The sequence below is a fragment of the Salmo trutta genome, chromosome 12 (genome assembly GCF_901001165.1).
Source record: "Salmo trutta chromosome 12, fSalTru1.1, whole genome shotgun sequence".
NCBI lineage: Eukaryota > Metazoa > Chordata > Actinopteri > Salmoniformes > Salmonidae > Salmo > Salmo trutta.
In genome coordinates, this window is record NC_042968.1 from 46,796,495 (window position 1) to 46,824,223 (window position 27,729).

Below are 27,729 nucleotides of genomic sequence, written 5' to 3' on the forward strand. Positions count from 1 at the left end.
TCCTAAAAGCAAATATGTCCTCCTAAGCAGAGTTTAAACACAGAGGGGCATTATATAGACCATCTATATTGGCAATAGTCTCATAGGAGAGAAACAGACAGGATTCCAGCATTTCCAGCATTATGACACAGTACATTACCTTCATTATGTGACAGTACATTACCTTCATTATGAGACAGTACATTACCTTCATTATGAGACAGTACATTACCTTCATTATGAGACAGTACAGAACATTATGTGACATTACCTTCATTATGAGACAGAACCTTCATTATGAGACAGTACCTTCATTATGAGACAGTACCTTCATTATGAGACAGTACCTTCATTATGAGACAGTACCTTCATTATGAGACAGTACCTTCATTATGAGACAGAACCTTCATTATGAGACAGACCCTTCATTATGAGACAGACCCTTCATTATGAGACAGAACCTTCATTATGAGACAGAACCTTCATTATGAGACAGTACCTTCATTATGAGACAGTACCTTCATTATGAGACAGAACCTTCATTATGAGACAGAACCTTCATTATGAGACAGTACCTTCATTATGAGACAGTACCTTCATTATGAGACAGTCTGTGTTTTCTAAGCTTGCGTCTCAAATGGCACCCTATTCAAATGGCACCCTATGTGGTGCACTACTTTTGAATAGGGCCTATGGGTGGTGCACCACATATGGAATAGGGTACCATTTGGGATGCACTAAAATACATTTGTCCACATCAGTCAGTTTAGGCTGTTTATTATCTTCCTCTATTAGTTTTTCTCAGGAGGAACGACCTCCATCAGCAGCTGGAGGTGCATGGTGATTGGCCCTGCAGGGGAGGTGAGAGGTTAAAGGTCAGATTGGACCAATCAGGCTAATTAAAGGTTAATAATAAATAACCTTAATAAAAACGGTTAATAAAGGTGACATCAGCCCAATCACAGCATGATCTATAGGCTCTGTGACCTTTTGAGTTGAACTCCACAATGACTGGAATTATCTAAAGGGGAAGAACTCCAGTACCCCTCACTGAGGAATAAAACATTTTGAAACATAAAAAAGACCCAAGTTGCAGAAGATAGTGTTTGCTTCCCAAATGGCACCCTATCCCCTATATTATAGTGCACTACCTTTCACCAGGGCCCATAGGGTAGTGCACGACACAGGGAACTATTTGGGACACAGACAGTGTTGTCTTCTAGTGCACTACAGAGGGAACAGGGGGCTATTTGGGACACAAAGAGTATTGTCTTCTAGTGCACTACAGAGGGAACAGGGGGCTATTTGGGACACAGGCAGTGTTGTCTTCTAGTGCCCTACAAAGGGAATAGGGGGTCATTTGGGACACAGTCAGTGTTGTCTTCTAGTGCACTACACAGGGAACAGGGGGCTATTTTGGGATAAAGGATCTCTCCAACCCTCAAGTGTCAACAACTCTGAGCAGTAGGTCGTTACTCACTCATGACCCTGCGTGTCCAGCTGAACTTGCGGTGTACGAAGGGGAAGTAGAGCAGCAGACCGCTGAGGATGAAGATGGTACAGTACAGATACTCCAGCTCTGGCTTGTCTATGATAGGTGCTAGGACCAGGTAGCAGGACACTATCACCACCAGCGCTGCTATGGCCATGGGACACTGTTGGGGGACAACCAGGACATAACCACCTGTCAGTCTCACAGGAGGGATCTCGGACAGTATTGCTCTAAAAACAGGTTAAGGGAATCTAGGATTCAGAAAAACATCAAAGCGGTTACCACCCCATTTGTTGTGGTAACCAGCTGAGGGATGTGGCTGGGGAAATGTAACCACTCTAAAATGTATAGACAGAGCTATGGATGTTAGGACTGACCATCCATGAGTTCAACCTGATAGTTATAACTATGTTCTTCCAATAGCCAAGAGATGAGGGGCTGCAGGTAGCCTACTGGTTAGAGCTTTGGGCCAGTAACTGAAAGGTTGCTAGATAGAATCCCCGAGCTGACAAGGTAAAAAATCTGTCATTCTGCCCCTGAACAAGGCAGTTAACCCACTGTTCCTAGGCCGTCATTGAAAATAAGAATTTGTTCTTAACTGACTTGCCCAGTTAAATAAAGGTTAAATACAAAAATTAATATACAGGACTTGGACGTATGACAATGTGAGTCTAGTCTTACCTTGACGTGCCTCTTGAGTTCCTTCCTGGTGAAGCGCATGACGATGAGAGCGAGAGCTGTGAGACCGTAGAAAGCCCACTGGGCGAAACTAAAGTAGTTGATCAGGGTGTTGATGTCTGCTGGGATAATGTAGAATACGGCCAGAATACCCTACAACCACCACAACAACAGGGTAAACTGAAGCAGCACATTTAAGGAACTTGACAAGTAAAAAACGTTATTTCTTGGCATTTCATTACTTTAAACAGAACTTTCCCTAAAAGTACAAACATAGTTACATTTCATTTCTGGTAATGTTCTAGCAATGTTCTCCGACTGGTCTGACATTGGAAATGTTCTCAAATAGTTCAGAGAACATTAAAAAACAACGTTTTTCTATGGGAATTTCAGTTTCCTACAGGTTTCAGTGAACAGTTGGGGCCAATTTCATCTTAAAATGTTTCCTGTGAATGAACTTAAAAAATGTATAACTTGATAGTTTGGATTACAGGATGTCAAGGTCATATTTTTCCATATTCTGTTCCCGCTAAAAGGCTGTTCAGATTCATTTAGATCTGTGGACCATACTTTTTTAATGCTCACAATATGAGCTTTCCAAGAGTTGTTCATATATAAAGATCAGTCCTTTCAGGAGCCCAGGAAATGTATTTATAAATCCCATCATAGGATGGTTCGGTAGTTGTATTTCCCAAGGGACTCCAGAGGCCAGCATGGCTGACCTAAGATGTAAATACAGAAAAAAGGATTTGCCTGGTAATGTATGTCTTTGAGCCTGGTAATGGGTCTTTCAGAGCTTGGAATGTTCTCAAAACATTACGGTCCATGATATCTCTAAGGGTCCAGATTGGCATCTCTAAAGGGTCCAGATTGGCATCTCTAAGGGTCCAGATTGGCATCTCTAAGGGTACAGATTGGTATCTCTAAGGGTACAGATTGGTATCTCTAAGGGTACATACTCTACATTTGGACCGCCCTCCAGATCGCAAGGCATTATTGTGAAATATAGGAGTATGGGTATGCCATTTTGATTCCCAGTTACATTTTCCACCAAATAGATACTGCTTGAGCAATAATAGGACCAAAGCGTAGTGTACATTTACTGAGAGATGGTCTATCAGTGGAGACCACCTCTTCCAGGGCAATAGGAGACACCATATTACAATATTTAAGGAATATACAGTTGAAGTCGGAAGTTTACATACACTTAGGTTGGAGTCATTAAAACTAGTTTTTCAACCACTCCACAAATTTCTTGTTAAAACCTGTTTGGGAAAGGGGGCAGTATTTTCACATCCGGATGAATGAGGAGCCCAAAGTAAACGAGCCAATGTAAACTGAGATTTTTGGATATAAATATGAACTTTATTGAACAAAACATACATGTATTGTGTAACATGAAGTCCTATGAGTGCCATCTGATGAAGATCATCAAAGGTTAGTGATTAACTTTCTCTATTTCTGGTTTTTGTGACTCCTCTCTTTGGCTGGAAAATTGCTGTTTTTTTGTGACAAGGCGCTGTCCTAACATAATCGTATGGTGTGCTTTCGCTGTAAAGCCTTTTTGAAATCGGACACGGTGGTTGGATTAACAAGAGGTTTATCTTTAAAATGGTGTATAATACTTGTATGCTTGAGGAATTTTAATTATGATATTTCTGTTATTTGAATTTGGCGCCCTGCACTTTCACTGGCTGCTGTCAATCCGTTAACGGGATTTGAGCCCTAAGATTAAACAGCTTGGAAAGCTCCAGAAAATGATGTCATGGCTTTAGAGACTTCTGATAGGCTAATTGACATCATTTGAGTCAATTGGAGGTGTACCTGTGGATGTATTTCAAGGTCTACCTTCAAACTCAGTGCCTCTTTGCTTGACATCATGGGAAAATCAAAAGAAAATCAGCCAAGACCTAAAAAAAAAAATTGTAGACTTCCACCAGTCTGGTTCATCCTTGGGAGCAATTTCCAAATGCCTGAAGGTACAACGTTCATCTGGACAAACAATACTATGCAAGTATAAACACCATGGGACCACGCAGCCGTCATACCGCTCAGGAAGGAGACGAGTTCTGTTGAGATGAACGTACTTTGGTGCGAAAAGTGCAAATCAATCCCGGAACAACTGCAAAGGACCTTGTGAAGATGCTGGAGGAAACAGGTACAAAAGTATCTATATCCACAGTAAAAGGAGTCCTATATCAACATAACCTGAAAGGACGCTCAGCAAGGAAGAAGCCACTGCTCCAAAACTGCCATAAAAAAGCCAGACTACGGTTTGCAGCTGCACATGGGGACAAAGATTGTACTTTTTGGAGAAATGTCCGCTGGTCTGATGAAACAAAAATAGAACTGTTTGGCCATTATGACCATCGTTATGTTTGGAGGAATAAAGGGGAGGCTTGCAAGCTGAAGAACATCATCCCAACCGTGAAGCACGGGGGTGGCAGCATCATGTTGTGGGGGTGCTTTGCTGCAGGAGGGACTGGTGCACTTCACAAAATAGATGGCATCATGAGGGTGGAAAATTATGTGGACATATTGAAGCAACATCTCAAGACATCAGTCAGGAAGTTAAAGCTTGGGTCGCAAATGGGTCTTCCAAATGGACAATGACCCCAAGCATACTTCCAAAGTTGTGGCAAAATGGCTTAATGACAACAAAGTCAAGGTATTGGAGTGGCCATCACAAAGCCCTGACCTCAATCCTATAGAACATTTGTGGGTAGAACTGAAAAAGTGTGTGCGAGCAAGGAGGCCTAAAAACCTGACTCAGTTACACCAACTCTGTCAGGAAGAATGGGCCAAAATTCACTCAACTTATTGTGGGAAGCTTGTGGAAGGTTACCCGAAACGTTTGACCCAAGTTAAACAATTTAAAGGCAATGCTACCAAATACTAATTGAGTGCATGTAAACGTCTGACCCACTGGGAATGTGATGAAAGAAATAAAAGCTGAAATAAATCACTCTACTATTGAGTTCTGTTATACTCACAGACACCATTCAAACAGTTTTAGAAACTTGAGTGTTTTCTATCCAAAGCTAATAATTATATGCATATTCTAGTTTCTGGGCAGGAGTAATAATCAGATTAAAATCGGGTACGTTTTTTATCCGGCCGTGAAAATACTGCCCCCTATCCATAACAAGTTAAGGGACCACCTCTTCCAGGACAATAGGAGACACCATATTACATTGTTTAAGGGACCACTTCTTCCAGGACAATTGGAGACACCATATTTCTCTCTATTATCATCCAGGGGTGGAAGAATAATGTCTAAAGTTTGGTACGGATAGTCCCTCTTTGCAAGTTTGTTCATGTGTATTTTTTTGTAATTTACCCATTTTTTCCCCCCAATTTCGTGATATTATGATTTTGTCTCATCACTGCAACTCCCCAACGGGCTCGGGAGAGGCGAAGGTCGAATCATGACCCGCCAAACTGCGCTTGCATCTGGACCAAAGCGGGTTTGGTAAAAAACATTCCTCAGAATCTCCATCTATTATATATATCTTACATGGTTCCTCTGAAACTAAAAGCAGCCTTTTTCTACACGAGAAGATCCGGACAACAAAATCGTAATGAAATCGCCTGTAGAACCCGCACCGTGTGAGCTACAAAATAATATGTCACCAGTATCGTCTGTCTGGCTGCCAGATGGCGATGCGTGGTTGGCGATGCGTGATTCATCACTCTAGAGAACTCATTTCCACTGCTCCAGAGTCCAATGGCGGTGAGCTTTACACCCCTCCACCCTATGCTTGGCATTGCGTATGGTGATCTAAGGCTTGTGTGCGGCTGCTCGGCCATGGAAACCCATTTCATTAAGCTTTCAGAAATACACTTATGGTGCTGACGTTGCTTCCAGGGGCAGTTTGGAACTCAGAAGTGGAGTGTTGCAACTGAGGACAGATGATTTTTACTCACAATGCGCTTCAGCACTCGGTGGTCCCGTTCTGTTAGCTTGTGTGGTCTACTACTTCGCAGCTGAGACATTGTTGCTCCTAGACGTTTCCACTTCACAATAACAGCACTTACAGTTGACCGGGGCAGCTCTAGCAGGGCAGAAATTAGACGAACTGACCTGTTGGAAAAGTGACATCCTATGACGGTGTCAGGTTGAAAGTCCCTGAGCTCTTCAGTAAGGCCATTCTACTGCCAATGTTTGTCTATGGAGATTTCATGGCTGTGTGCTGGATTGTATACACCTGTCAGCAACGGGTGTGGCAAAAACCCAAAATGTGCACCCCTTGGGATACCGAGGACCGAGTTTGGGAATCTCTGCCTTAATATGACATTTAGTATTGACAAGTTTTAGGAAATAAGTCTGTTGATTCATAGTCATTTGCAAAAGAAAGCCACGAAAAGGCCTGTATGCATGCAATGGACAGTAATGTATAAAGTGAGGGGTCAGGTCATAGGTTAGGCCACTGGGGGCAGTAATGTATAAAGTGATGGGTCAGGTTATAGGTTAGACCACTGGGGGACAGTAATGTATAAAGTGATGGGTCAGGTTATAGGTTAGGCCACTGTGGGGCAGTATTGTATAAAGTGATGGGTCAGGTCATAGGTTAGGCCACTGGGGGCAGTAATGTATAAAGTGATGGGTCAGGTTATAGGTTAGGCCACTGGGGGACAGTAATGTATAAAGTGATGGGTCAGGTTACAGGCACATTATAATTTTTTTAATTCTGCAAGCTCTGTCAAGTTGGTTGTTGATCATTGCTATAATATATAATATGCCATTTAGCAGATGCTTTTCTTCAAAGCGACTTAGTCATTCATGCAGACATTTTAATGTGTGTTGTCCTGGGAATTAAACCTATTATCTTGGCATTACAAGCACCATGCTCTACCAACCGAGGTACAGAGATTTTCAACACGATTTAAGTCAAAACTCTAACTTTGCCACTCAGGAACATTCAAAGTCTTCTTGTTAACAAACTCTTAAGGGTCCGCCCCTTTTAATTTTTTTTTGTACTTTTTTTGTCTATAATTACATACCCAAATCTAACTGCCTGTAACTCAGGCCTAGAAGCAAGGATATGCATATTCTTGGTACCATTTGAAAGGAAACACTTGGAAGTTTATGGAAATGTGAAAGGAATGTAGGAGAATATAACACAATAGATCTGGTAAAAGATAATACAAAGAAAAAAATACCCGTTCTTTTGTATTTTTTTGTACCATCATCTTTGGAATGCAAGAGAAAGGCCATCATGTATTATTCCAACCCAGCTGCAATTTAGATTTTGGCCACTAGATGGCAGCAGTGTATGTGCAAAGTCTTAGACTGATCAAATGAACCATTGCATTTCTGTTCAAAAGTTGTTCTGGGAAATTCTCTTGTTACTTACAACCTCATGCGAATTGTATTAGCCTACGTTAGCTCAACCGTCCCGTGGAAGGGTAACCGATCCCGAAGAAGTTAACATGATGCAGCCACCACCATGCTTGAAAATATAAAGAGTGGTGCTCAGTCATGTTATGTTTTCGATTTGCCCCAAACATAACGCTTTGTATTCAGGACATAAAGTTCAGTTCTTAGCCACATTTTTTGCAGTTTTACTTTAGTGCCTTATTGCAAACAGGATGCATGTTTAGGAATATTTTTTTCTGTACAGGCTTCCTTGTTTTCAATGTAATTTAGGTTAGTATTGTGGAGTAACTGCAATGTTGTTGCTAAACTCTAACTGTTTTAAAGTCACCATTGGCCTCCTTGTGAAATCCTTGAGCGGTTTCCTTCCTATCCGGCAACTGAGTTAGGAAGGACGCCTGTATCTTTGTAGTGACTGTGTGTATTGATACACCATCCAAAGTGTAATTAATAACTTCACCATGCTCAAAGGGATGTCAATGTCTGCTTTTTTTACCCATCTACCAATAGGGGTCCTTCTTTGCGAGGCATTGCAAAACCTCCCAGGGCTTTGTGGTTGAATCTGTGTTTGAAATGCTCGACTGAGGGACCTTACATACAATACACCCAGTATGTGGATGATGAGGTAGTCATTAAAAAAATCATGTTAACTGAAACACAACCCTGCCAACCCGCACTGCTTCTTGCCACACTGCTCGCTTAACCCGGAAGCCAAGATGTCGGAGGAAACACTGTCCAGCTGGCGACTGAAGTCAGCTTGAAGGTGCCCGGCCCCCCACAAGGAGTCGCTAGAGCGCGATGGGAGAAGGATCATCCCGGCCTGCCAAACCCTCCCATAACCCGGTCGATGCTGGGCCAATTGTGTGCCGCCTCATGGGACTTCCGGCCACGGCCAGCTGTAACACAGCCTGGGATCGAACCCAGGTCTGTAGTAACGCCTCAAGCACTGCTATGCAGTGCCTGAAACAGATGAGAGCTCGGGAGGCCGCTCTCAGTGTTAATAAATCTTCATAGGAAAACTTTCAGGGCACCATAATAAAACATTCTCAAAACCTCCCTGGAACCATAATAAAACATTCTCAGAACCTCCCTGGAACCAGAGTAAAACACTCTCAGAACCTCCCTTCAACCTAAAAATGTACGTTCCCAGAACAATTATAATTTTCACCTCCGTCTCAGAACCTTGAAAAACATTCAGTTTTACTTGTCAAGAAATGTACGGCTTCGTTCCCAGAACAAATGGGGAAACCAAAAACATATGTTCTGACAACTTCCAAGGAACCAAAATGCTAGCTGGGGTGGATCTGAAAACGAACAAACTAAACTGAATTTCACATACAAATCTTTAAACTAATAGAAATAAAAACTAATCTAAAAACATAAAACTATAATATCCTTATTAACACACACAGGACTCAACATTCAGTCATGTCATGGTCATATTGGGCTATTAGAGTAAACTGAGTTGAGTTAGAGTACAATGAGCTGAGTAAAGTTGAGGTGAGGAGATCATCATAGAGACATCATGTAATAAAGTGGCTTGCGAGTATTCACCTCCGTTGGCATTTTTAAATTTATTTTTGCCTTACAACCTGGAATTAAAATCGATATTTGTGGGGTTTGTATCATTTGATTTACACAACATGCCCACCACTTTGAAGATGCAAAATATTTATTTTTGTGAAACAAACAAGAAATAAGACAAAAAAACTGAAAACTTGTGTGCATAACTTTTCACCCCCCCAAAGTCAATACTTTATAGAGCCACCTTTTGCAGGAATTACAGCTGCAAGTCTCTTGGGGTATGTCTCTATAAGCTTGGCACATCTAGCTACTGGGATTTTTGACCATTCTTCAAAGGCAAAACTTCTCCAGCTCCTTCAAGTTGGATGGGTTCTGGCGGTGTACAGCAATCTTTAAGCCATACCAAAGATTCTCAATTGGATTGAGGTCTGGCCTTTGACTAGGACATTCCAAGACATTTAAATGTTTCCCCTTAAAACACTCAAGTATTGCTTTCGCAGTATGCTTCGGGTCATTGTCCTGCTGGAAGGTGAACCTTCATCCCAGTCTCAAATCTCTGAAAGACTGAAAAAGGATTCCCTCAAGAATTTCCCTGTATTTAGCGCCATCCATCATTCCTTCAATTCTGACAAGTATCCCAGTCCCTGCCAATGAAAAAACATCCCCACGGCATGATGCTGCCACCACGCTTCACTGTGGGGATGATATTCTCAGGGTGATGAGAGGTGTTGGGTTTGCGGCAGGCATAGCGTTTTCCTTGATGGCTAAAAAGCTAAATTTTTGTCTCATGTGACCAGAGTACCTTCTTCCACATGTTTAGGGAGTCTCCCACATGCCTTTTGGCAAACACCAAATATGTTTGCTTATTTTTTTCCTTTAAGCAATGGCTTTTTTTCTGGACAGACTTCCGTAAAGCCCAGGTCTGTGGAGTGTACGGCTTAAAGTGGTCCTATGGACAGATACTCCAGTCTCCGCTGTGGAGCTTTGCAGCTCCTTCAGGGTTATCTTTGGTCTCTTTGTTGCCTCTCTGATTAATGCCCTTGCCTGGTCTGTGAGTTTTGGTGAGCGGCCTTCTCTTGGCTGGTTTGTTGTGGTGCCATATTCTTTCCATTTTTTAATAATGGATTTAATGGTGCTCCGTGGGATGTTCAAAGTTTAGGATATTTTTTTATAACCCAACCCTGATCTGTACTTCTCCACAACTTTATCCCTGACCTGTTTGGAGAGCTCCTTGGTCTTCATGGTGCCCCTTGCTTGGTGGTGCCCCTTGCTTAGTAGTGTTGCAGACTCCATGGCCTTTCAGAACAGGTGTATATATACTGAGATCATGTGACACTAAGATTGCACACAGGTGGACTTTATTTAACTAATTATGTGACTTCTGAAGGTAACTGGTTGCACCAGATCTTATTTAAGGGCTTCATGGTAAAGAGGGTGAATACATATGCACTTATCTGTTTTAAAATTTTTACAATTTCTTGAAACAAGTTATATTTAATTTCACTTCACCAAACTGGACTATTTTGTGTTTATGTCCGTTACATGAAATACAAATAAAAATACATTTAAATTACAGGTCGTAATGCAACAAAATAGGAAAAAAACACCAAGTGGGATGAATACTTTTGCAAGGCACTGTATCTCTGACTTACATTGAAGATTATGGCAGGGGAAGGAGTGTAACGCTTCAGACTGATATAGGACAAGATCTTTACCATGTGACCCTCTCTTCCTGCCACATAGGTCAACCTGAGGTGGGATAGAGCACAAACATGTTAGTTTAACATAATATTGGCAATATGTTGAACCTGAATTTTGTTTGCTTTCTTTTCACCATTTTTAACCTCTGCTTGTGCTCTGTTATTTTAGAAAAGCAGATTAGATCTGTTAAACAATTTGTGACAACTGCTGATATAAAAAGGTCTTTATAAAATACTTTTGCTTGATTCAATTTTATTAGCAAAAAAATAAAATGTCTTCCTGAAGTTGTCCATTTACCTGCCGGCAGTGAAGCAGCTCCCATTGGCCGCTCCGAAGGTGGAGAAGACGACAAACACAGGGACTACCCACGACTGGGGGTACAGCACTCTGTCACCAAAAGTCTAAGGGTCACAAACAAGTCCCTCCCAGGAGACAAGGAGAAAATAAATAAAATGTAATTGTTTGTTGAAAAGAATGCATCTTGTTCTTGCTAAGGGAGATATGATATGAGCCAAACCAATGGCTTCCTCTGTCTCCGTCCCTCTCTGTCTCCATGACGACTCTCTTACCACAGCGACAGCAGTAGACTGCAGTAGTTCCGTAGGGGTCATGGCGCTGAAGTAGGCAATGTTGACCAGCACATAGCACACAGACACCAAGGGAATACCAATGATAATGGCCAGGGGAAGGTTTCTGTTAGAGAGAGAGAGTGTTAGTGTGAGAGAGAGACTACAACCAACACATAGTACACAGTGTCATGATGTTGCCCTCTGGGTTTTCTATGCACCATCCCCCGGCCTCTATACTTCTGACACAAGGCTGTGTGAAGGCGGTCGTAAATTCCAAATGGAATGTCCTGCCTCATGGCCCCAGTATAAAGAGACAGAGTGGTTTCATGGAGAGAACAAAGGATTCTTCCACCTCACAGAATTGGAGAACCAAACAACATTTATGTTCTGGAGAAGGTATGAAAGATCGGTGAAGAATCCAGCTACGAACTGGTCCGCTTGGTACAATTTTGTGAGGCTCATTAGAGACAATATGGCCATATTACCATACTAAGGTTTATATACTAGCCTCAGCGATGAGACTTACATCTAATGGTTGTATAAAATGATTTAATAAGATTAAAGCTATTTGGAATATGTTGAGATGCTATGTACTGATGTTAATGTGAGAGAATTGTATTTCTGTACAAAGCTTAACTCAGTCATCGGCACGCCCCAGGGACACAGACAGGACAAGGCGTCATGTGACAGCCTTTTCTATGTTCAGTATAAACCCCCACCCAGAATTACTTTCTTTCGACCAGCTTATCTCAGAAGAGAGAGCCAAGGTTTGACCATGCATTCCTCGACTGAACTTTAACCATACCACGTGGTTAAACTTTTAGACTATCGATACCGACAGAATAATAACAAGTCTTTGATATTAATTGCTAGTCTGCAGCTAGAAATTCGGTATCATTGAACGCGAAGACCGACGAAACATACATTCTATAACGACATGAACGAATGTCGTTTTGAAAGATCCATTCTAACCGAGAGAAAGAGAACGCGGACAAAAACTCTCCAACAGGACAAAAACTCTCCAACAAGGACCCCGACGACACACTGAGCGTGTGGCTCAGTTGGTAGAGCATGGTGTTATAATGCCAGGGTTGTGGGTTCAATTCCCACGGGGGACCAGTACTGTATGAAATGTATGCACTCACTACTGTAAGTCGCTCTGGATAAGAGCATCTGCTAAATGACTAAAATGTAAATGTAAAAAAATGTAAATATATATTGATTGCAATTGTTCCCGAATGAGTGAGCGTTCATGTGCAAAGGATTAGCATGTTAATATTTATCAACTCTGTTGTGCCTTCTCCGCTGCCCCCAACCCCCTTGTTTGTTTAACAAGCCGCCATGCCGGTTTAGCCCACTAGGGAACATTCCTCCACCATTTCTTTGTAACGAGAACCACTGTTTGTATGCTTTATGTGAATTACTTAGTTTAGTAAATAAATGATTTTAAGACAATTGATGTATGGATGACTTAGTGAAGACTGGGTTCGTGCAGATAACAATTTACGACGTTTGGAATGAGACTGGACGCGAGGTAAAATACACCATTTAAACCAGAAGATAATCGGCCTATACTATAATATAATATTATAATATAGGAAAGTTATATTAGGAAAATTATAACTTTGTAATCTGAATATTTTCCTTGGTGCCGTGATCTTGTAGTTAATTACAGTTAAACGATTAATCAGTTTAATCGCGTAATAATAATTACAGGGAGTTATTTGATAAACATGTCTTCAGTTTAATGGTGCCCAAAGACACAACAGACACCAAGGGAATACCAATGATAATGGCCAGGGGAAGGTTTCTGTTAGAGAGAGATAGAGAGAGAGAGTTAGTGTGAGATAGAGAGACTACAACCAGCACATAGCACACAGACACCAGTGTTAGAGGATCATGTAGCACACAGATGGAGACAGAGTTGAGAAATCTCTTGTTGTCGTCCTACCAGTAAAGGCAGTGGTGCGTATTCATGGCGCGTGAATGCCAAGAGAAGCCAGGCTTCCCCAAAAATCAGACCAATAAAACAAATACAATTATTAAACAATGTATCTTTTGTCTCTGTTTTCATAGATCTAACCACTTGAGAATGAAAGGAAAATGATCTCATCTGAGAAATCAAATTAGCGATGGAAACAGCGCCCCTCTGTCTCAGTATGTGTAGCAGATGTATCTGATGCTGTCTGGCCAAAATGAGTATGACATGTTGCCGCCGCAGCATATAATTTTACTTCACCTTTATTTAACCAGGTCGGCTAGTTGAGAACAAGTTCTCATTTGCAACTGCGACCCGGCCAAGATAAAGCATAGCGATTCGACACATACAACAACACAGAGTTACACATGGAATAAACAAAACAGAGTCAATAATACAGTAGAAAAAAATAAAACAAAAAGTCTATACACAGTGAGTGCAAATGAGGTAAAATAAGGGATTAAAGGCAATAAATAGGCCATGGTGGCGAAGTAATTACAATATAGCAATTAAACACTGGAATGGTAGATGTGCAGAAGATGAATGTGCAAGTAGAGATACTGGGTTGTAAAGGAGCAAGATAAATAAATAAATACAGTTTGGGGATGAGGTAGATAAATGGGCTGTTTACAGATGGGCTATGTATAGGTGCAGTGATCTGTGAGCTGCTCTGACAGCTGGTGCTTAAAGCTAGTGAGGGAGATATGAGTCTCCAGACTCATGACTGATTGACAGACGCCAGCGAGCATTTGACCTCCCTTGATATTTAAAAAATTTTTAAATAATTAGCCAATCAGGATTGAGATGAGCTCAACTGTGGACAGTTCTGGTGCAGCAAAACCACCCCACAAGGGAAGTCACTTTGGATTTGGCTTCACACCAATCAAATCACATCCTAGGCAAAAACGTCATCATTGTCAGAAAGAACTTGTCTGTTTCTGGTCTGCTTGTGTTGATGCAGTAGCTAGCTAGCTAAATTGGCCCTTTCCTATAAGCCATGGACAGATGGACATGGAGATTTGGACTTGTGGTTTTTACTTAATTCTCTGTACAGGCCAATGATTATAACAGTGATTCTGATCTAGCCATAAATTCCCACGTTGTGCCACTGGCCTGAGACGATTGATGTTCAATATGTAGCCTAGATATAGTAGGCTCACGTTAACCTCTTATGGCTAGGGGGCAGTATTTTCACGGCTGGATAAAAAACGTACCCGATTTAATCTGATTATTAGTCCTGCCCAGAAACTAGAATATGCATATAATTATTAGCTTTGGAGAGAAAACACTCCACAGTTTCTGAAACTGTTTGAATGGTGTCTGTGAGTATAACAGAACTCCTATGGCAGGCAAAAACCTGAGATGCTTCTGTTCAGGAAGTACCCTGTCAGACCTTTTATTTTCTTTGTTTGACATCTCTCCCAAAAACTAAGGATCTCTGCTGTTACGTGACACTTCCCACGTCTCCAATGGAGTCTCAGAGCCCGGGAAAAACAGGAATGACGTAATTCAAAGCCCTGGCTGAAACAAAGGAGAGCAAAAGCTAAGTGGTCACTCAGTGGACTAAGCCTTACGCTCGCGACCCGCCCCGCCCCCGGCTTTCGGTTTTTCCCTCAGTATACAGACAGGCAGATTCCCGGTCGGAATATTATCGCTTTTCTACGAGATAAATTGCATAAAAATTGGTTTTAAACAGCGGTTGACATGCTTCGAAGTACGGTAATGGAATATTTAGACATTTTTTGTCACATTCTGCGTCATGCTCGTGGCCGAGATTTAGCGTTGGGATAGTGTCTAGAACGCACGAACAAAACGTCTTGATGGAACATAACGATGGATTATTTGGGACCAAACCTACATTTGTTATTGAAGTAGAAGTCCTGGGACTGCATTCTGACGAAGAACAAGCAAGGTAAGAAAATTTTTCTTATAGGAAATGTGATTTTGGTGAAGGCTAAACTGGTTGGGTGTCTAAATAGCTAGCCCGTGATGGCTGGGCTATGTACTTAGATTATTGCAAAATGTGCTTCATCCGAAAAGCTATTTTAAAATCGGACATATCGAGTGCATAGAGGAGTTCTGTATCTATAATTCTTAAAATAATTGTTATGCTTTTTGTGAACGTTTATCGTGAGTAATTTAGTAAAATCACCGGAAGTGTTCGGTGGGAATGCTAGTTCTGAACGTCACATGCTAATGTAAAAAGCTGGTTTTTGATATAAATATGAACTTGATTGAACAGACATGCATGTATTGTATAACATAATGTCCTAGGTGTGTCATCTGATGAAGATCATAAAAGGTTAGTGCTGCATTTAGCTATGGTTTGGGTTTATGTGACATGATATGCTAGCTTGAAAAATGGGTGTCTGATTATTTCTGGCTGGGTACTCTGCTGACATAATCTAATGTTTTGCTTTCGCTGTAAAGCCTTTTTGAAATCGGACAGTGTGGTTAGATAAAGGAGAGTCTTGTCTTTAAATAGCTGTAAAATAGTCATATGTTTGAAAAATGGAAGTTTTCGGATTTTAGAGGAGTTTGTATTTCGCGCCCCGCCCATCATTGGATATTGGAGCAGACGTTCCGCTAGCGGAACGTGTAGATGTAAGAGGTTTTAACTAGCTAAATAACTTAGCTGGTTCATTGTTGCCCAGCGAGGAAGCTAGTCTAGTATGTATTTTAGCCAGGTAGCCTAGTCTAAAAACTAAAAGCGTGTACTTCTCTCTGACAGAGTCGTAGACCGTGTTGTGAACATGAAAGAGAGGAGGATGGTACTGGTGTTCAACTACCGTAAATTCCGGACTATAAGCCGCAACTTTTTTCCCAGGCTTTGAACCCCGCGGCTTAAACAATGACGCAGCTAATATATGGATTTTTCACGCTTTCAATTTTTTTTCTAAAAAAAAAAAACATTCTGTGATGTGCTCAGTTTTTTGGCGGCATGAAGCTTTCATTAGACCAATGAAATTGCCGAACGGGTTAAGGTCAAACAACTTTTTTGTTTACTGTTTAGATTAAATCGAGCGCTCTCAAACTTCCCATCATTCAGATTACGGTAGTCATTTTGTCACCCTCATCATGGCAAAGACACAGAGAAATGCATATGATGCAGCTTTCAAGTTGAAGGCGATTGATCTGGCTGTTGGAAAAGGAAATAGAGCTGCTGCACGGGAGCTTGGTCTTAATGAGTTGATGATAAGACGTTGGAAACAGCAGCGTGAGGAATTGACTCAGTGCAAAAACACAACTAAAGCTTACTGCAAATTATTATTTTTTTGTTACATGCCGTGTTTCGTTAAAGCCTATTTATTTTTGTTACAAGCCGTGTTTCGTTAAAGCCTGTGTAAAGTTCATTTGTTTCAATGTACCGGTAGGCACCTGCGGCTTATAGACATGTGCGGCTAATTTATGTTCAAAATAATATTTTTTTTAAATTCAGTGGGTGCGGCTTATATTCAGGTGCGCTTAATAGTCCGGAAATTACGGTAGTCTACAAATAGGGTGAGTCAACACACACACACACACCCATCAGTACCATGGACAGCCACATGATATTTATCTCTGTTGATTGGACTAAGTTGTTTATGTTCTGGTTAGGTTTGTTAGACTAAGCTGATTATGGCCCAGGTGATTTGATGATGTTTAAATGGTACAGGAATAGTGCAGGCAGTGCTCCTGTTGTCTTTGTGTTGACTTGCTGTAACTCTGTGGTTCCTAAAATCACTAGTTTAGTAAACTGTTCGGAAACATTAACTTGCTTGAACATGCTGAAGGTCATGTAACTGTTTGTTACGTGAAATATTTGCTTTAATTGTGGACTTGTGGTTCATACGAAATGTATTCCTCCACTGTGTGACTGTTGTCTTTTTGTTGTCACGGGCCATACTGTATATCACGGCGGTGTATAAACTAATGGGTTATAGAGCAAACAACGCAATTATCACACAGGTTGTAATATGGATTTTTAACTGGATTGGCTTCCCCAGCGATATTACCCACGCTTGGCTGGCTTCCTCAGTGATACTACCCACGCACGGCTTCCTCAGTGATACTACCCACGCACGGCTTCCTCAGTGATACTACCCACGCACGGCTTCCTCAGTGATACTACCCACGCACGGCTTCCTCAGTGATACTACCCACGCACGGCTTCCTCAGTGATACTACCCACGCACGGCTTCCTCAGTGATACTACCCACGCACGGCTTCCTCAGTGATACTACCCACGCACGGCTTCCTCAGTGATACTACCCACGCACGGCTTCCTCAGTGATACTACCCACGCACGGCTTCCTCAGTGATACTACCCACGCACGGCTTCCTCAGTGATACTACCCACGCACGGCTTCCTCAGTGATACTACCCACGCACGGCTTCCTCAGTGATACTACCCACGCACGGCTTCCTCAGTGATACTACCCACGCACGGCTTCCTCAGTGATATTACCCACGCACGGCTTCCTCAGTGATATTACCCACGCACTGCTACTAGTGAGCAGTATATGAGGCACTCACTGCACTGGTAGCCACTTTGGACAGGATGAATGACAGTGGAAATCCAGGCTCAGTAAGGCTGCGTCCCAAATGGCACCCTGTTCCTTACATAGTGCACTACGGTTGACCAGGGCCCATCAGGGAACAGGGCGCCATTTTGGACGCACCCTAAATGTCGTTGTATGGACACTCACCTGTATGGGTTTTCCAGCTCCTCTGTTATAAAGTTCAGCTGATTCCTGAGAGACAACACGTGTTTACAGAACCACGTTTAAACAGTTTGTGTTGACATTCAAAACAGAAATCTCATAAAACTGTTTTATTGAGGAAGTGATAAGAACAGAGAGATAGGATGCATCCCCAATGGTACCTGATCCACTACTTAGTGGACTACTTTAGACTAGAGCGCCACGGGCCCCCCCTGACTAGAGCGCCGCGGGCCCCCCCTGACTAGAGCGCCACGGCCCCCCCTGACTAGAGCGCCACGGGCCCCCCCTGACTAGAGCGCCACGGGACCCCTTGACTAGAGCGCCACGGGGCCCCCCTGACTAGAGCGCCACGGGGCCCCCCTGACTAGAGCGCCACGGGGCCCCCCTGACTAGAGCGCCACGGGGCCCCCCTGACTAGAGCGCCACGGGGCCCCCCTGACTAGAGCACTACGGGGCCCCCCTGACTAGAGCACAAAAGTAGTGACCTATATAGGAAGTAGGGTGCCATTTGTTTCCTGGACACAAACGTGACAGTATATACACATTTTAATATTCATACTTCTGACCAGGGCCCATAGGGTGTAGCCAAAAGTACTACGGTATAGAGTGATATTTGAAACTTCCGCATGATAATACAGGGTGGGTACTGGAATAAATGGCAAAGATTTAATCTCAAATGGTACCCTATTCTATACAGAACTGCCCTACTTTTGACCAGGATCCATAGGGCTCTGGGGGATCCGTTGGGCTCTGGGGGATCTACAGGGCTCTGTAGTGCTCTGATGGCTCTGGAGGATCCATTCTGCTCTGGGAGATCCGTAGGGCTCTGGGGGACCTATATAGGGCTCTGGGGAATGTATAGGGCTATGAGGGCCTCTGAGGGATCCTTAGGGGCTCTGAGGGATCCTTAGGGGCTCTGAGGGATCTATTGTACAATCCAGGTGTGCATAGCTTTTACAGACTTACCCATTAAGACTCACAGCTTTAATTGATGCCAAAGTTGATTCTAACATGAATTGACTCAGGGGAGAGAATACTGATGGAAATTAGACAATGTGTGTCTTTTTTTTGATTTTCAATAAATTTACAAAAATGTCTAAAAACATGTTTTCACGTTGTCATTATGGGTTATTGTGTGTAGATGTGAAACATTTTTTAAAATCAGTTTTGAATTTAGGCTGTAACAAGAAAACGTGGAATAAGTCAAGGGGTTTGAATACTTTCTGAAGGCACTGTATGAACAGAGGATTATACACATGTAATGTTTAAGTTTTTATAATGTAGCACTTCTATATTTACCCCGGTGGGACTGGTCTCCCGTCTACAGACCAGTAGCCCGGTGGGACCGGTCTCCCGTCTACAGACCAGTAGCCCGGTGGGACCGGTCTCCCGTCTACAGACCAGTAGCCTGTTCTATAGTGTTCTACCCTATTCCCTATTTAGTGGTCTACACTATTCGCTATATAGCGTTCTACTTTTGATGCAGGCCATAGGGCTCTGGTCTAAAGTAGTGAACTATGTATGGAATGAGGTGCCATAGGGCTCTGGTCTAAAGTAGTGCACTATACAGGGAATTGGGTGCCAGAGGGCTCTGGTCTAAAGTAGTGCACTATATAGGGAATAGGGAGCCATAGGGCTCTGGTCTAAAGAAGTGTAAAGTCGTGGCCAAAGGTTTTGAGAATGACACAAATATTAATTTTCACAAATTTGGCAATTTGCATATACTCCAGAATGTTATGAAGAGTGATCAGATGAATTGCAATTAATTGCAAAGTCCCTCTTTTACCATGCAAATTAACTGAATCCCAAAAAAACATTTCCATTGCATTTCAGCCCTGCCACAAAAGGACCAGCTGACATCATGTCAGTTATTCTCTTCTTAACACAGGTGTGAGTGTTGATGAGGAAAAGGCTGGAGATCACTCTGTCATGCTGATTGAGTTTGAATAACAGACTGGAAGCTTCAAAAGGAGAGTGGTGCTTGGAATCATTGTTCATCCTCTGTCATCCATGGTTGCCTGCAAGGAAACATGTGCCGTCATCAATGCTTTGCACAAAAAGGGCTTCACAGGCAAGGATATTGTTGCCAGTAAGATTGCACCTAAATCAACCATTTATCGGATCATCAAGAACTTCATGGAGAGCGGTTCAATTGTTGTGAAGAAGGCTTCAGGGCACCCAAAAAAGTCCAGCAAGCGCCAGGACCATCTCCTAAAGTTGATTCAGCTGCAGCACCACCAGTACAGAGCTTGCTCAGGAATGGCAGCAGGCAGGTGTGAGTGCATCTACACGCACAGTGAGGCGAAGACTTTTGGAGGATGGCCTGGTGTCAAGAAGGGTGGCAAAGAAGCCACTTCTCTCCAGGAAAAACATCAGGGACAGACTGATATTCTGCAAAAGGTACAGGGATCGGACTGCTGAGGACTGGGGTAAAGTCATTTTCTCTGATGAATCTGTTTTCCGATTGTTTGGGGCATCCGGAAAAAAACTTGTCCAGAGAAGACTAGGTGAGCGCTACCATCAGTCCTGTGTCATGCCAACAGTAAAGCATCCTGAGACCATTCATGTGTGGGGTTGCTTCTCAGCCAAGGGAGTGGGCTCACTCATAATTTTGCCTAAGAACACAGCCATGAATAATGAATGGCAGCAACACATCCTCCGAGAGCAACTTCTCCCAACCATCCAGGAATAGTTTGCTGACGAACAATGCCTTTTCCAGCATGATAGAGCACCTAACGCAAAAGTGATAACTAAGTGGCCCGGGGAACAAAACATCAATATTTTTGGTCCATTGCCAGGAAACTCCCCAGACCTTAATCCCATTGAGAACTTGTGGTCAATCCTCAAGAGGCGGGTGGACAAACAAAAACCCACAAATTCTGACAAACTCCAAGCATTGATTATGCAAGAATGGGCTGCCATCAGTCAGGATGTGCCCCAGAAGTTAATTGACAGCATGCCAGGGCAGATTGCAGAGGTCTTGAAAAAAGAAGGGTCAACACTGCAAATATTGACTCTTTGCATCAACTTCATGTAATTGTCAATAAAAGCCTTTGACACTTATGAAATGCGGTCTGGGAATTGGGTATAACAGCCCTGCACTAGTCACAGATGTTAACCAGTAGCTGGTCAGAGCCCTGCACTAGTGACAGACAATTTGTTTCTGGATGCTGAGATTAGCTGACCCAGACTGGGAGAGGAATTCCCTCCTAGACTCTTAATAAATCAGCAGGGTTCATGTTGGGAGAGGAATTCCCTCCTAGCCTCTTAATAAATCAGCAGGATTCATGTTGGGAGAGGAATTCCCTCCTAGACTCGTAATAAATCAGCAGGGTTCATGTTGGGAGAGGAATTCCCTCCTAGACTCGTAATAAATCAGCAGGGTTCATGTTGGGAGAGGAATTCCCTCCTAGACTCTTAATAAATCAGCAGGGTTCATGTTAGGTGCACCTATGTCCATGTTCCTGTTTACTGGTGTTGGGGGATTGAACACACTGACACAATCCTTCTCACAGTCAGTATGCCTCCCAAATGGAACCCTATTCCCTTTATAGTGCACTACATTAGACCAGAGCCCTATGGGGTAGTAGGACCAGGCCCATAGGATTAGGGTGCCATCTGGGATGCATCTCCAGTCCTTCTCACACGGGGCCCTTCTCACACGGGGCCTCAGCACTTTGGTCATTCCTGATTTAGGAGATTCCTATCATTCTTTCCCACCACTAGTGTCTGGTTAGAGATTACCCAGGACAGGTCAAGTAATGTCTGTCTGTCTGTCTGTCTCCTCACCCAGTGTAGCCAGCACCCCGCAGGTGGCCCAGACACACAGACATGGTCCTACGGCTCCCGTTTCCAGCAGCACTGCCTTAGGGGAGATGAAGATGCCGGAGCCGATCATTGTTCCTACGATCAGACAAATCCCACTCAAAAGGCCCACCTGCAGAGAGAGACAGGAAGTGGTTATGACAACTTCCTGAGAGGGTGATACAGGCGGTAGAACCAGCGATTAAACCCCTGTCTCCTGTTGGGAAGCTTTGAATGTTTTACCACTCATCCACGTCTCTTAATGTGAATGTTTTACCACTCATCCACGTCTCTTAATGTGAATGTTTTACCACTCATCCACGTCTCTCAATGTGAATGTTTTACCCCTCAGCCACGTCTCTTAATGTGAATGTTTTACCACTCATCCACGTCTCTTAATGTGAATGTTTTACCACTCATCCACGTCTCTTAATGTGAATGTTTTACCCCTCAGCCACGTCTCTTAATGTGAATGTTTTACCACTCATCCACGTCTCTTAATGTGAATGTTTTACCACTCATCCACGTCTCTTAATGTGAATGTTTTACCACTCATCCACGTCTCTTAATGTGAATGTTTTACCCCTCATCCACGTCTCTTAATGTGAACGTTTTGTTTTGACATGTAATACCCCTGTCTACGTTAAGGTTATATAGTCTGTTTATTTCCATTATTGCATTTTGTGTTATTGTTTTATATATATTATTTTTAATCGAGTGTGTGTCACCACTCAATCAATGAGTGACTGGCCTGTTAATAAACACAGCGTAGTGTGAGTTAGTGAGTAGTTAACTCAATGAGTCGGCGTAATTTAGGACTTTTAACCCCTTTTAAACATGGTGTGTTTCTTCTGCGTCCGTAGATACCAACCATTTGTCTGTGTGGTTAACGGGGAAGGAGCTAAAGCGGGGTTTGTAAGACAAGCACAGATCCCCAAAGGGCTCAGGGGTCTTATTTTTTTACAGAATCGTCTGTAGAGTCAAAATGACGCACACAAGCGACAAAAAAGGGGAAAATGTGACAATTAATCTACATAATCACTGGAAAATTCAATAGCTCTATTGAGAGGTACTGACCCTAGTTTCCTGACAGCCTCCCGGTGTAAACTACAGAATGAAGCAGTAGCTCTATTGAGAGGTACCGACCCTGGTTTCCTGAGAGCCTCCCGGTGTAAACTACAGAATGAAGCAGTAGCTCTATTGAGAGGTACCGACCCTGGTTTCCTGAGAGCCTCCCGGTGTAAACTACAGAATGAAGCAGTAGCTCTATTGAGAGGTACCGACCCTGGTTTCCTGAGAGCCTCACGGTGTAAACTACAGAATGAAGCAGTAGCTCTATTGAGAGGTACCGACCCTGGTTTCCTGAGAGCCTCCCGGTGTAAACTACAGAATGAAGCAGTAGCTCTATTGAGAGGTACCGACCCTGGTTTCCTGAGAGCCTCCCGGTGTAAACTACAGAATGAAGCAGTAGCTCTATTGAGAGGTACCGACCCTGGTTTCCTGAGAGCCTCACGGTGTAAACTACAGAATGAAGCAGTAGTTCTATTGAGAGGTACCGACCCTGGTTTCCTGAGAGCCTCACGGTGTAAACTACAGAATGAAGCAGTAGTTCTATTGAGCTGTACCGACCCGTAAACAGCTTCCTAACATTCCTCAGTCAGTCAGCTACTGGTGCCAGAGTCACTCAGTAACCCTGTGCTCTGTTTTTTTGGTAAAGGTCCCAGATTGCTGTTCTGAGAGGAATCATTTTGACGGAGAGAGCCAGTGAGACTTAGTCCGCGTATGAAATGGCACCCTATTTTCTATACAGGGATAAGGGTATCATTTGGGACATACTGGGATCAGTGAGTTCAGTGAGTGTGGAACAGACTACAGCAGGGTTAATACAGGGGGGGATAGAGTTTGGTACCGGCTGACACTGTAGTAAAAGCTTTCTGCTCTGGGCGGGCTGGCTGGCTGGCTGGCGTATTACATTAATGATCGTGAGAGCCACTGGAGATCCTATGCTGTGTAAATCTACTCAGGCTCTCTCTCTCTCAGACACACACATTAAGGGGTAACCACATAGAAAATAAATTACAATGTTGAAGCTCATTTACTGCATTTCTATACAATTTAAAAATCTCTAAAAATGCTATTTGGAGAACAGCAAAACAAGCCAAAATGCCCCCCAGCCATCATCACCTTGACTGCTGTAGGTTCATCATCTCAGTCCATCTACAAAACACACAGCCTGTTAGCTATACAATAACCCCCAGCCATTATTACCTCAGTCCATCTACAAACACACAGCCTGTTAGTTATACAATAACCCCCAGCCATTATTACCTCAGTCCATCTATAAACACACAGCCTGTTAGTTATACAATAACCCCCAGCCATTATTACCTCAGTCCATCTACAAACACACAGCCTGTTAGTTATATAATAACCCCCAGCCATTATTACCTCAGTCCATCTATAAACACACAGCCTGTTAGTTATACAATAACCCCCAGCCATTATTACCTCAGTCCATACAAACACACAGCCTGTTAGTTATATAATAACCCCCAGCCATTATTACCTCAGTCCATCTACAAACACACAGCCTGTTAGTTATATAATAACCCCCAGCCATTATTACCTCAGTCCATCTATAAACACACAGCCTGTTAGTTATACAATAACCCCCAGCCATTATGGCTGCTGTAGGTTCATTCACTTAGCCTATTAGTTATATACAGTGCATTCGGAAAGTGTTCAGACCCCTTTGATTTTTTACATTTTGTTAGGTTACATCCTTATTCTAAAAATGGATTAAATAAAAAAACAATTTCCTCATCAATCTGTCGTAGTCACTTCCTTACACTGGTCAACACAGCTGGTAATCAGTGGTGTTTATACTTTAGTTTGAAAAACCTAAAAAGATGGACATGTGATATTATAAAAACAGGACATCGTGCTTTCTTGATCTTTGCTAGACGTTGCTTGAGCAGGAAGTGATGTCACTGTGTTGCTCTTCAAATATAAACCCCCCCCCCTGATAAATTCACAGCAACACCTCTACACAGACGCTGTGTATATTTTTAAAGACGTGGGCTTTTTCTCTACCGTGTTAAATGTCACTAAAGCCTGGTTTACAAACCACTGTGGTACTCTGGGGGAAAAAAACTGTCTCTAAACAACTTCACTTTATTTTGTTCTCCGTCATGTCTTGGAAAAAAACATATAGATTTTGTTTGTCGTTCAGGGATATTAAAACAAGTGTGTGACTGTGGTCCAGATTGATCTAGTCTGGTTTATTATTATTATTATTATTATTATTATTATGTGGTAAAGGTCCCAGATTGATCTAGTCTGGTTTATTATTATCTGATGTGGTAAAGGGCCCAGATTGATCTAGTTTGGTTTATTATTATTATTATTATCTGATGTGGTAAAGGTCCCAGACTGATCTAGTCTGGTTTATTATTATTTTATGTGGTAAAGGTCCCAGATTGATCTAGTCTGGTTTATTATTATTTTCTGATGTGGTAAAGGTCCCAGACTGATCCAGTCTGGTTTATTATTATCTGGTGTGATAAAGGTCCCAGATACAGTGGTTGCATTTTATTGTAGGTCTATAGGGAAGATGGGTCCTGGTGAGATGTTCATATTGAAACATAAGTATCATTTTTTCCCCCCTAACTTGTTTGATGAGATTAGTACAGATTCTCTCAGGGGACACCACATGGGGCCCGACCCCAAGTTTGGGAACCACTGTATTAACCTCTCGCTCTGTCTCCCTCAGCCTCCCCACTGTACTAACCTCTTTACTTCCTCTCTCTCTCCCTGTCTCCTCTGCTTCCTCCTACATTACAGTCTCCCTCAGCCTCCCCACTGTACTAACCTCTCTACTTCCTCTCTCGGTCTCCTCTTTTCCTCCTACATTAATGTCTACCTCAGCCTCCACACTGTACTAACCTCTCTCTGTCTCCTCTGCTTCCTTCTATATTAGTCTCCCTCAGCCTCCCCACTGAGCAACACATCACTGTCTGTCTCAGTAGACTACTTTATGTATAGTCATTGATTTAAAGTACTTAAGTAGTACTTTAAAGTATTTTTAATTCAGTGTTTTTGTTGGGGTATCTGTAATTTTTGACTACTTTTACTTCACTACATTCCTAAAGGAAATAATGTACTTTTTACTCCGCACATTTTCCCTGACACCCAAAAGTACTCGTTACATTTTGAATGCTTAGCAGGACAGGAAAATGGTCAAATTCACACACTTATCAAGAGAACATCCCTGGTCATCCCTACTGCCTCTGATCTGGAGGACTCACTAAACAGAGAACATCCCTGGTCATCCCTACTGCCTCTGATCTGGCGGACTCACTAAACACAAATATTTAGTTTGTAAATAATGTCTGAGTGTTGGCATGTGCCCCTGGCTATCCGTATAAAAAAAAAATAATGCAATCTCATTTGTAAAAGTTTAATATGTAAAAAATGGAATTATTTATACTTTGACTTTTGATCCTTAAGTATATTTTAGCAGTTACATTTACTTTTGATACTTAAGTATATTTAAAACTAAATACTTTTAGACTTTTATTCAAGTAGTATTTTACTGTGGTGACTTTTACTTTTACTTGAGTCATTATGTATGTAAGGTCCCTCAGTTGAGCAGTGAATTTCAAACACAGATTCAACCACAAAGACCTGGGAGGTTTTGCAATGTCTCGCAAAGGGAACTTATCGGTAGATGGGTAAAAATGTAAAAAAAGGCAGACATTGATATCCCTTTGACCATGTTGAAGTTATTAATTACACTTTGGATGGTGTATCAATACACCCAGTCACTACAAATTTACAGGCGTCCTCCTAACTCAGTTGCCGGAGAGGAAGGAAACCGCTCAAGGATTTCACAAGGAGCCCAATGGTGACTTTAAAACAGTTAGAGTTTAGCAACAACATTGCAGTTACTCCACAATACTAACCTAAATTACATTGAAAACAAGGGAGCCTGTACATAAAAAATATTCCTAATCATGCATCCTGCTTGAAATAAGGCACTAAAGTAAAACTGCAAAATATGAGGCAAAGAAATTAACTTTATGTCCTGAATACAAAGCGTTATGTTTGGGGCAAATCGAACACATCACATGACTGAGCACCACTCTTCAAATTTTCAAGCATGGTGGTGGCTGCATCATATTAACTTCTTCGGGATCGGTTACCCTTCCACGGGATGGTTGAGCTAACGTAGGCTAATGCGATTAGCATGAGGCTGTAAGAAACAAGAACATTTCCCAGGACAAATTTTGAACAGAAACGCAATGGTTCATTTGATCAGTCTAAGACTTTGCACATACACTGCTGCCATCTAGTGGCCAAAATCAATATTACAGCCGGGCTGGAATAATACATTGTGGCTTTTCTCTTGCATTTCAAAGATGGTACAAAAAAATACAAAAGAAAGGGTGTTTTTTTCTTTGTATTATCTTTTACCAGATCTATTGTGTTATATTCTCCTACATTCCTTTCACATTTCCATAAACTTCAATGTGTTTCCTTTGAAATGGTACCAAGAATATGCATATCCTTGCTTCTAGGCCAGAGTTACAGGCAGTTAGATTTGGGTATGTGATTTTAGGCAAAAATTGAAAAATTGGGCGGATCCTTAAGAGTTTGTTAACAAGAAGACTTTGAATGTTCCTGAGTGGCAAAGTTAGAGTTTTGACTTAAATCGTCTTGAAAATCTCTGTACCTCGGATGGTAGAGCATGGTGCTTGCAAAGCCAAGATAGTGGGTTTAATTCCCAGGACAACAAACACATAAAATGTCTGCAACCAACTTGACAGAGCTTGAAGAATTTTAAAAGGAATAATGTGCCTGTAACCTGACCCATCACTTTATACATTACTGCCCCCCAGTGGCCTAATCTATAACCCGACCCA

The 27,729-nt window shown here is 42.3% G+C and overlaps 1 protein-coding gene across 1 annotated transcript; it reads right to left on the reverse strand.

Moving 5' to 3' along the window:
* Positions 1 to 703: 703 nt before the first annotated feature.
* On the reverse strand, positions 704 to 27,692 carry LOC115202555 (b(0,+)-type amino acid transporter 1-like). Its single transcript, XM_029766677.1, has 9 exons — positions 27,672 to 27,692; positions 21,781 to 21,938; positions 17,987 to 18,031; positions 11,321 to 11,444; positions 11,049 to 11,152; positions 10,703 to 10,799; positions 2,153 to 2,302; positions 1,460 to 1,634; positions 704 to 829 (listed from the first exon to the last, which is right to left on the reverse strand). Exons 1-9 carry the CDS (start codon positions 27,690 to 27,692, stop codon positions 771 to 773), a joined length of 933 nt encoding a protein of 310 aa, XP_029622537.1. The 3' UTR covers positions 704 to 770.
* Positions 27,693 to 27,729: the final 37 nt, after the last annotated feature.